Genomic DNA, 11,507 nt, shown 5'->3' with positions numbered 1-11,507 from the left:
TCTTATGTAATGATCTGAGAATCTTTCTGGAAATATTTTCTTCATACATCTTTTCACCTAAGGAAAAAGTTGTGTTGACAATGTCGTGCAATCTGATGTGAAACTCGCTCACAGTTTCATCTTCATTCATCCTCAGATTCTCAATTTTATTGTTAGGAGCTGCAACCTTGACATAAGAATTCCGGATGTGCCTTCATGTACAGTTTTCAGAATCTCCCATGCTTCTATAGCTTTTAAACATGTATTGACCATCCTGAACATATTCTTCTTCACACCATTGAAAATCAAATTCAATGCCTTGGAGTTCCCAAGGGATTCATCATCTTCAACATCAGTCCAATCAGCCTCTGGTTTTAGGCTGGTTGTACTATCTCCATAGGTAATCATTGGATGTTTCCATCCCTTAATCACAACTTTCCATGCTTTTTTCCCAAGGATTTGAGAAAATCCACCATCATCACCTTCCAATAACCATAGCTTGTGCCATCCAAAACAAAAGGTTTGTTAACTAATCCTCCATCTTTAATTGTCTCCATTTTGGTAGAGTTTATCTTCCTTGGAGCTCACCTAACAGGCTAGGGTGTCTGCTCTGATACCAATTAAAATTATGTTCTTCAGGAGACAAATGTAGAACTCGATGCTTCGACAACAGGTTCGATAAGCTACACCAGAACCACTAAACTAACAAGTAATAGATGATAGAGCATAAAAGAAATAAAGAACACAATCAATTGTTTATCCAGTTCAGTGAAACTACACCTACGTCTGAGGGGTTGAGTCCACAACCGGAGAAAGGGAATTCACTATTAGTAGTTTAGCACAATTAGACTTAGAAGCAACAACAAACCCTATGTTCTTCAATGCCTCTTCCTAACACTACCCAATGACTTTCTATTTAGAGTACCCCCTATATATGAGAAGCTACTCACTTTCTTCTTTTCCAGAAAACCAGTGATAGGGGTAAACTATCACAAAACTCTAGTGATCAACTTTAATCTTCACAACATGAGAGAATGTTGAATATTACAACTTAACTTGACAAACCTTCTATGCCAAGTTACTGAAACATAGAGGTGTACATGAAAAATGTTGATTACAGCTCAACTAGACAGACCATATATGCCATGTTACTAAAACATAGAGGTGTACATAAAGATCCTACACTAATCCTATTAGGGAATTAACATGGAATACACAACACAAAACCTAACAATTTAAGATCTTGAATGGGAGTGCTTGCTTTCCAATGTATGTTTGAACTCCTTATATAGCAAAGTAACTCTGAGTTTTTTTCCCTTGGATAATATCTTTGAATTCGTCCAGAATTAATGCTGAATTTGTTGGATATTTGATTTTCTCATTGAATATCTCCAACAAGACATGATTTGTTTTAAATTTAAATTCAAATTTAAATCTTCATTTAAATCTTCATTTAAATCTAAATTAAACTTCATCCAACTGTCAAATAAATCACCTAATCATATTTTTAAATTAATAACAATAAAATCTTTAATAAATCTATCTTTAATAAATCTTCTGTAGAACATACTCCTAAATGCATCATTCTGGTGCCTGTTGCAGAAGGCCTAGATGTCGTGTAAACATGTTGGAGCATCGCTCCCAGCATGTATCCTTTCTGCAGCTTCATACAACTTTAGCAAGCTAGACCAGTCTTGAAGACTTGGACACTTCTCTAAGTTTTTTTTTTCTTTCTAAAATGTAGACAATCCAATAGAAATAAAAACGAACAAACAAGATATTCTTCTTTCGCTCTAGACTTGGGGCATCTGTGCCATGTTTTTCCTTTTTTTCGAGAATGACATGCTACTGAGCAATGGGGACTGTGAACTTTAAGAGGAGTATGGCTACCACTCCCTCCTTCAGAAACGGACGAAGGAGTTCTAATTCATCGGTGTCGATTGTGAGTTAGTGATCTCGAGGCCTCTCCTTATGGCCGAGTTGTTCCAATAAAGACCGATTCTGGTGTGGCAGCTTGGTTGCCCTGGGAGGCCGCCGTCTTTCGTAGAGTGATGTACCTTGGTCAAGCGTATTACATGCTCTTTTTAATTTTGAATATCCGATTGGCCGTGAATTGTTAGTTATGTTGGTGTACTACATTGTAGACGTTGTTCAGCAAGTTGGTGGCTCACTGTACTCTAAGGTTTGCTTGCAGTAGCTGAAGGCTTAAGAGTATTTCTTGTCTAGGCACAACAGGTTGTGAATGAGATCGATGTGATGGTTCGTCCTAACAGGGTTGTTGTATAGGTCTGAATAATGGGAGAGCTTGGAACGCTCAATGACAAACTCTTGGAGGAACAAAATATTGTTGCATAGATGAGGGCGCCACCATAACTAGATTGTCATCCATTAAAAAGGGGGGAGGAAGAGGTGGAGTTTAGGCAACATCAACGACTCCAATAACAGATTGTCATTGGGCGGTAGATCGATTGACATTGGATATCACCATGCTCAATGAATTTGATAATAGATATGTTAGTGGAGGAGATTGGAGCTTTAAGAAAGGAGATCAGTGGTTTGGATCTTTGATTGAGAAATAATGGTTTTTTGGGGTGAAAATTAGAGGAAGAAGTCAATTCCCACAAACGGTGTCATTGTTTGGTTAGGAACAAGAAAGAGAGGATGATGTGGTGGAGTTGTGTCTCACTGCGGTGGAGCAATACTTTCGATGCGACGGAGCGTGGCAAACCTGCAAAGTTAGAATTCCAACATTCAAGTCGATAAGAGAATTATAAGTAATGTGTGAGTGAGAAGGGATTTGAATACTTGAAATGGTGCACTTTAACATTATCTATCAAAAACGGTTGAAATCGCTTATGCGTGATGTGACATGTTTTGCAACCATATGATTGAATTCGACGTTGATTGATATGTTGGCGGACAAAATCACCTGCTTCTAGTTATAGTGAAGGTCTACGTGTTTAGTACGTTTTTAGACTTAGAATTTACTCTTGGGCCTCATGCAAGGCCTCGGAACAAACACTTTCATTTTTTTACATTGATTTCTCCAAATTATTAACGTTAATGCAGTTTTGTACTTCCTGATATTTTCTTCTCTTTAATATATATTTTTGCTGAAACCAAGATGATTAGCAATCACACAGCCAATTTTATGATTGAGATCCAAGACTGAAAGAGTAAGAAGATAGCAACTACTTAGATGCTTCTTTGCTCTTCTCCTACCTCATAATTCACACCATTCAAACTTTTTGATAGAGTTAAAAATAGACATCTTAACCGTTTTCTTGCTTTGGACGTGTAAATATAACTGTTAAAACAAAATAACATGTTTTATGAATTTTTCAAATCAACATAATGTTGCAATCACCATTAGTTAGTCCCACAAAAGAACCAAGCATGTGAGAAACAGTATACATGAATGGTCCTCAAATAATTATTACCAAAAGCATGCATGTTATAATGATATATATTTTTTTAAAATATTGCAAATGCTAAAAAGCACATCTAATGATGCAGCAGAGACATAGTTGCTATAAGATTCCTATGGTTGCTTGAAACATAGTCTTCACTACAAACATTGACACTTTGTTGAATAAAGCATGAATGTGTTGGGTCCTCCCCAAGTCAATACAAGAAGCTTCTCTAATTCATTAAAATTGAAGAAATTCTTAAAATTTATGTTGGATCTAATTGAAACCCTATAAGATCCGATTTAACTCCGCAACATTAAAATTATCACATAATTAAAACGTATAAATCAAACTCGATTACTAATTTGAGATGAAACAATTCACTTTTACACAATTAAATAAATTAATATTAACTATCTAAACCATTAATTTAAGAACACAGATAAAACTATTAACAAAATAACATCGTTACAACATGAAACCTAAATTCTATAAATGAATCTCGTAAAACCACGATTCCTTCTCAATCAGCACTTATAAATACATTTTCAAATCATATATTACAAGAAACATCTCTAATGAAACATCTTTGTATAATCAACAAACAAAATATTTACTTCTCATTCATCATCAAACAAATACACAACTTCTAAGTCTAATCAAAAGTTACAAAACATAAAAAACAATTACTTAATGGTGTTATTCTTCTTTCCATTCTTGCCTACATTATGCAACCATCCCATACCTTTCAAAGCTTTAGAGAATTTAACAAGGTTAGGCCTTCCCATTCCTAAATTCATCTTCCCCGTTGAGAATTTCAAAGCTTGTAAGCAACATAACTTAGCCCCTACCTCTTCTTCCTCTTCCTCATCCTCATTAAACTCAACTTCACTCAATTTCTTCCCTTTCTTTCTATCACTTTTCTTCATAACCTTGTTTGATTCTTTCTCATATGTTTCCCAAAGCATATCCATTCCTTCACTTCCATCACCATTGTTGTGTCTTTCCTCAAAAAGCTTACAAGCCAATGTCCTCCTCCACTCTTTTTCCACTCTCATTGAACCAAAACTTCCAAGATTAGAACCAACTTCATCATCATTCCCAATTACTTTTCCACTATACTCCCAATTACTTTGTGGACTCCCATAATTTGCATCCACTCTATGAGATTTTTTCACCTTCAATGCTTCACCAAAAGCATGCTCTTCATCACTTTTACTACTTTTCACTTTACTTTCATACATGTCTCTATTACCCTTCACTTTGGATCCACTTCTCATGTTCCATTTTTCTTTACTTTCTTCAACTTTATTGAACTTAGTATCCAATATAGGCTTGACTAGTTCTTTTTCTTCCTTCTCACTAGACACATTTTCTAACTCCGCATATTCTTGAAACAATGTTACCAAACTCTTCACATCTAACACCTTTTCTTCCTTAATGCATTCAACAACTTTTTCTTCTTTCTCGTCTTGGTTTTCTTCATCCAACTCCACCTTTTTCTCTTCTTTACTTGCTTCTTCTGAAAACTCTAAAACATCACTTGCTTCAACTGAAAACTCTTCATCGGCTTCTTCAAAGATAAAATCTTCTTCCGATTTCGGTTCATCAACTTCAAAGATCGAAGCTTGGAACATAACTAAATAAGCTTCCAACTCATCAAGGAAACCAATTTCTTCATCTTTGTCATCAGATTCAAACCATGTTAGAAAATTCTGCAAAGTAGAAACCTCAGAGCTACTACTTTTGCTACCACCTTTTTGATGTACAAAGCTAGGAGTGAAAGTAAGAAGAGCCACAAGGATAAGAAGGGTAGTAGTGATGAACAAAGGAGAAAGAAAAGAGAGAAGTTTAAGGATATATGGAGAGAAGAAGAGGAAGTAAAAAAAGTACAAAGGGTGTGAGAATATAGAGAAACAAAAACGGAACAAGAAGGATAAGATGTTAGTAGAGAATTCATTGTTGTTGTTGGAAGTGTTAGAGAAAGATAACTCACTCATTTTACCTGTTTTTGTGTGTTTGTGATGACAAAGCAAAGAGAAAGAGAAGCAATGGTTTGGTTTAGGAGAAAAGTGATATTGTGATGAGTTTTGTTTTAGGTTTTGGAAAGAGAAGAGAGTGTGAGTGCGGCGTGAATATAGGGAATAGATTGGTAAGAGAGAGTGAGGAAGAACACTTGTGATGAAAAAAGAAGCTTTGGAAACTTTTATCTTTTCTTTCTTGTCTGTAACAACCAACAACCATGTTACCCACCATCACTTTTTATGTTGTGCAATCACCACAATAACAGCAAGGAAGATCAAAGATCAATCACATATTCACTTGGATACTAGATTTGGATAAAGAGGTTAACTAAGTATGTATAGTGTAGATATTTAATATATATAAGCTATTTCTTTTCTTTTTTGAAAAGAATGGAAAAGTCCAAAAGAGAAAAGAAAAGAAAACGACATGATAATGCTCAATGTTAAACGTGGCTTGCTTTTGACATAGAAGAAGAAAAAACGCAGAAAATATTATTATTGGTATTAGAAAAACTTAAGAGTGTACATAGAATTACCACTACTATTTATCAGTGGTGGATGAAAAACAAAAGAAACGGATAAAAGAGGTTGCCCAACTAAATTGGGTAAACTAAATAAAAAGCTATAAGCCCAGTACAAAGAAGTCCTAAAGTCCTAAGCTTTTAACTAATATTTAACTTGCCACCCCTACAATTAAATCTGAAATCTCATATATTTTCATAATTTTTAGATTATTGGATAAATTTGAGTAAAAGTGCGATTAAAATTTCTGCTAATTTATTCAAAATTTTCGGTAATTCATTTTTAAATTTTATTATGAAATTTTTATCGGAAATTTCAAAAAGTACGAATGAAATTTCCGGTAGCTTGTTCAAATTTTTTAGTAAAACACCAAATTTTTTATAACTCATTTTTAAATTTTAATTTCAAAATTTTTATCAGAAATTTCAAAAGCTTCAAATACAATTCCACTAGTTTATTCAAAATTTTCAGTAAAAGACCAAATTTTAGATAGTTCATTTTTAAATTTCCGTTACGAAATTTTTATCGGAAATTTCAAAAAGTGTTGTAATTTATCAAAAATTTAAAAAAAGGTTGTAGTTTACCGTAAATTTCAAAATTTTCGATAATATAAAAAAAATCAGAATTTTTTTTCTCCAAATTTTATTCCAGACATCATTGATTTTTTATAGAAAGTTTCGATAAACACAATAGAAAAATCCAAAAAAAAATAGTAAGGGCATAAAGGTAATAACAACCACAATGTGGGGGTGTCAAGTTTAATTTAGGGGATGACAAGTTAATTCCTCTATTTTAACACCTCATTCAAACTGGAGTGAATGCTTTTCAGTCCAAGTTTGCACAATAAAGAATAGAAAAGGCCACGGTGGATTGACTTAGTCAGAATGTCTGTAACCTACTCCTTTGTGTTAATTGGCATTTGGTGGAAGATGTTATGTTTGATCTTATCACGCATAAGATGGCAGTCCATCTCGATGTGTTTGGTGCGTTCGTGGAAGACCAGATTGTTGACAATATGTATGACACTCATATTGTCCCAATAAATAAATGTGAATTGCTGGTGTGAGATACTGAAATTTGTCAACAAGAAAAGCAACCACTAAGCTTCACATGAGGCATTAGCAACGACTCTGTATTCAGCTTCGGGAGAGGACCTAAACACAATTTGTTGCATTTTACTTTTCCAGCTTACGAGAGATGATCCTAAGTAAAAGCAAAATCTAGTTGTTGATCTACATGTTTCCTTGAAAGCTCCCCAATCGGAATCGCTGAATCTAGTGATTGTGAGGTTGGAATATTTTTGAAATAACAAGCCAGTGGTAGGTTCCTTTTTGAGGTGCTTCAAAATTCGAAAAGCTGCGTTGAGGTGTTCTTCTGTTGGATTAGACAGACGTTGGCTCAACCTGCACACATTAAAACAAATAACAGGACAAAAGTGAGTTATATAGAGAAGCTTACCAATTAAACTTCGAAAATTCGGGGATCAGTAAGATGTTTTGTTGCCGATTTCGGGTCCATAAGAGTTGAAATCGGTTTTGATCCAAGTAAACCGTAGTCTTGTAGAAGATCTAGGGTGTACTTCCTTTGGCATAAGGAGATGCCTTGTGAATAACGGGCTATTAAAAGCCAAGGAAATATTTCAAGTGCCCAACATATTTGATGGTGAAAGTTTTGTCTGAGTAAGACTTTATATGATTTATTTAACTGATATTGTACCGGCAAGTAGAAGACCATCAACGTAGACAATAATACAAGTAAAAAAATAATTATCCTTTTTAACAAAGATGAAATAATCTGATTTAGATTGAGAATATCCAAGAGAAAAAAGGGAAGTGGTTAATTTATGATTCCATTGTCTGATGATCTGCTTCAAACCATATATGGTTTTATTTAATTTACAAATAATGTTTTTGGAAGAAGTTTGAAGTCCAGGAGGACATTTCATGTAGACTTCTTCGTTTAGATTGCCATGAAGGAAAGCAATATTGATATTTAATTGGTGTCTAAACCAGTTTTTAGATGCAACAATAGAGAGAAGAAGTATAATGGTTGTCATCTTGATAACTGGGCTAAAAGTTTTGTGATAATCTAGGCCTTCAGTTTGGTTATAACTCTTAGCTACGAGTCAAACCTTATATCTTTCCATGGATCCATCAACTAAAATTTTTAGTTTGAAGATCCATTTACAACCTATGGCTCTTTTATCGTGAGGAAGAGTAGTAAAAGTCCAAGTATTATTGCTAGTAAGGTACTGAAGCTCATTGGAGATAACAAGTCTCTAATTCAGTTCAACAATAGCCTCATTGTAAGAGGTTGGTTTAGGAAAAGTGGACAATTTTAAAGTGAAAAGTCTATGATTATGAGATAGGTTATCATATGAAATGTAATTAGAAATAGGGAATATATGATTACCTAAAAAAATGAGGATATGTACCTTGTAGAAGAGAACAATGATAATCTTTTAGATAGGTTGATGGTTTGGAGAACAATGATAGTCTTCTGATGTGGCTTTAATCAGTTTGGTCGTATGCTAGTGGAATTTTTTACAACACCCCTGACTCATCATTATCTTTTATAATCACACAGAAAAGAGAGAGAAATTTTATTGGAAAGTTATTTATCGTTTGATGGGAAAGTATTGTACATAATAATAATGCATCATAACATTACATATTGATTAAATTAAAATTAACCAAAGTGACATAGCCACTGCTTATTGACCGCTGAAAACGTGATAGTTGGCTTCGACTTTCACCTAGATAGGTTACTGACTAAGGTGATATGCCTTACCTATAAGGGGATGGATAGCCATGTCTCACAACCTTCTGATTAAAGAAGCCACATTGATCTCAATAACTTTTCCTTCACTTTCTTTATGGTCTTGGTGTATCTCTTTGTATACCCCTTTTTCTCCATATAGGTTATCGCTTATCGTCACCAGATTATCATGGACGATATGGTATTTCAGCTTGAGGTGGACCGACGACTCCATTATGTCTAGGGTTGCCGAGATGTGTTTTCCTAGAATATTGTTATATGTATGATATTTTCAAAAAGGTTCAAGTACATGGCATCATATGAACTTCCGCCATCAATGCAAACTCAGAACACCCCAAAATTTTCAACCATTGATGTGACCACTAAGAGGGATATCTCGTTTGGGACCCTTACCTTTTCAATATCACAAAATCCAAGGATTGGCCTCCCTGGTCCCCAGTCGAAGTGATACCCTCCCTTTTGTTTACAACCATCAGCTTAAAAATCTTCTTCTTCATCATTCCTTTGGAAAGGTTTCTCGCTATTGGGATGCCGCAAATGATGGCAGCGATATAGTGACGCTTTCCTTTACGACCTTCTTCTTATTCACTGTTGGTATCCTTCCCTTTGGTTATGAAAACAACTTTGATGGTCTTCTAGGGGGATTTCTCCTTATGGGGGTGCGTTTCTTCTTCAATGACCCATCTTGGCTTCCCTAACCTCTCTTATTATCTCAAGTGTTTGTCAGTCCACACTTCTTGATCAGTTATTCTATTTCATCTTTCAGTTGGATGCTTCATTCAGGTTATTGTATGTGACTCTTATGGAAGCAACAGTACCAGAACTTATATGTCCGGGATGATTCCCTAACTGAGTAAGGACTCCTGACCTTGACCTTCTTAAACTAAATATTTGCTTACTACTTCCAAATTTTCTCCCTCAAATTATTCATGGGAGTTTAAGTGTTGAATCTGGATCAGGGGTTGTGTTCTTCTTCTTCTCTATGATAACAAGCGTCTATCTCTAGTTCCTGATTGTGTCTGAAATTCCCCGCTCATCAACCAATTTTTTTTCTTTGTAATTTATGTAAGGTTGTGCCTTACTAAATAAATATTTTAAGTTATGGGCTTCCTCGAGTCTAGTTTCTCCCAAAACATGTAGTCTGACCTCAACCCTCTCTAAAAAAATCAAGTATTTCAACGCGTCATTCGTGCCCCCCACAACCACTGCCACTTTGGTGAAGTGGTTCAGTTACACGCATAAAGCCTCTTTCTTCCCCTGAGTGATCTCATTGAGTACAATCATTGTCGCGATTTTATGCTTTTATACAATGAAGTGGGTGGTGAAATCCTTGAAGAGATCTTTCCAATAATTTTAATTTATGCTCCTGTCAGAGATTGTCTTAAACAAGTCATTGTAGATCTAGTCAAAGTTAGTGCAAAAAGCTTGCATTTTACTACCTCGTAGATGCGGTAACAGGCTAACCGGCTATCCACGTGCTCGGCGTATTCTTCTAGGTTCCCTGTCCCATCATAACTTTAAAGCTTCATTGATTTATTTAGTGACCTTATAATACTATTACTGAAGATGCAAGCAGACATATGAGTTTCTTTTTTTCTCCAAGGATGGAGCATCTTCATTATATCTCTCCCTCCTTCGAGGACAGCAGACCTCTAAGGGAGTATGACTACTCTTTCCCGTTCAGAATTTGGGGGAAGGATCTTGTATCTTTAATGACAATCGCGAGCCAGAAACCTCAGGATTTCTCCTCGCGAAGTTGCTGCTCCGACAGAGAGCGACTCGAGAATCACAACTCGATATATATCTTCATAAGATCATAACCTATTAAATTTTCAATAATATAATTGTATCTAATAAAAATTTATCACTTTACTAAATAATAGTTTGAATATAAGGGTGTATATGGAATTACACATGGGAAGGTACTCATTACTACTCAATTGTATGCCATACTCCCCTCCTTCTAGTAAACTAATTTTTCCTTACAAGGAGCATATGTTGTGATTACACTTTTACTTTATATATATATAAATAGTCTTCATACACATTTTTTAATTTACTTTCTTATTGTTTTTCTTTTAAATGTTAGACAAGTAGTAGTAATTTTTTTTTGACATTTCCCTTTTGGGAAGGACAATGATTGTTCCTCTATATAGCAAAAGAAACAATACGGTTCTTTTTCCTTTCTTTTCTGGATAGAAAACAGTAAGATTCTTTTGTTGTTTGTATCGAAATAGTTTTGGATGTAGGTTCTGCTGACGTGTGAGAGAGACTGCCGTTTCATCAAATGAACATCCGTGAAAACACATAGCTCAGATTTTGCCAGCCACACAATGAGGATATTATGGCTATGTTTTACCTCACAAACCGACCGTTTATAAAAGATAGTTTATAACAAATTTATAACTATATAAAACACAAGATTTTGATGTAAACTGTTTTTTTCTCTCAAAACATTTTACTATTTGAATTTTCTATCAATAATTTTTCAATACTAGCTAATACTAACTGAGTCATGAAAAGTTGTTTTCAATAAAATTATAGTTGATTTGTACAAATGAATATGTATTTTTTATTTACGGGAAAATGAATAGACTCAACAAAAAAAACCTAAAAATAAAAAATAAATGAAAAACAAACAACTTATCAAATACTAGAAAATCAATTCATCTTGCATAAATTTCACAAGAGAGTCTTTCTCTACGGTATTTTCAATAGCTATTATAATAAATAGAAGCTCAACTCTTAACACGTTCACCTCCTTTAAATCTACCGAGAATCTTCGTAGGAAATT

General features: G+C 34.6%; 1 protein-coding gene across 1 annotated transcript; it reads right to left on the bottom strand.

Annotated features, from left to right (window-relative positions):
- Window positions 1–3,874: 3,874 nt before the first annotated feature.
- LOC127127791 (uncharacterized) lies at window positions 3,875–5,746 on the bottom strand. The gene has a single exon (XM_051057077.1). The coding sequence runs from the start codon at window positions 5,387–5,389 to the stop codon at window positions 4,076–4,078; it is 1,314 nt and encodes a 437-aa protein (XP_050913034.1). The 5' UTR covers window positions 5,390–5,746; the 3' UTR covers window positions 3,875–4,075.
- Window positions 5,747–11,507: the final 5,761 nt, after the last annotated feature.

Source organism: Lathyrus oleraceus, chromosome 3 (genome assembly GCF_024323335.1).
Source record: "Lathyrus oleraceus cultivar Zhongwan6 chromosome 3, CAAS_Psat_ZW6_1.0, whole genome shotgun sequence".
Lineage (NCBI taxonomy): Eukaryota > Viridiplantae > Streptophyta > Magnoliopsida > Fabales > Fabaceae > Lathyrus > Lathyrus oleraceus.
Note: the sequence above shows the minus strand (reverse complement) of the source record. Positions and strands in the feature narration are given on the sequence as shown.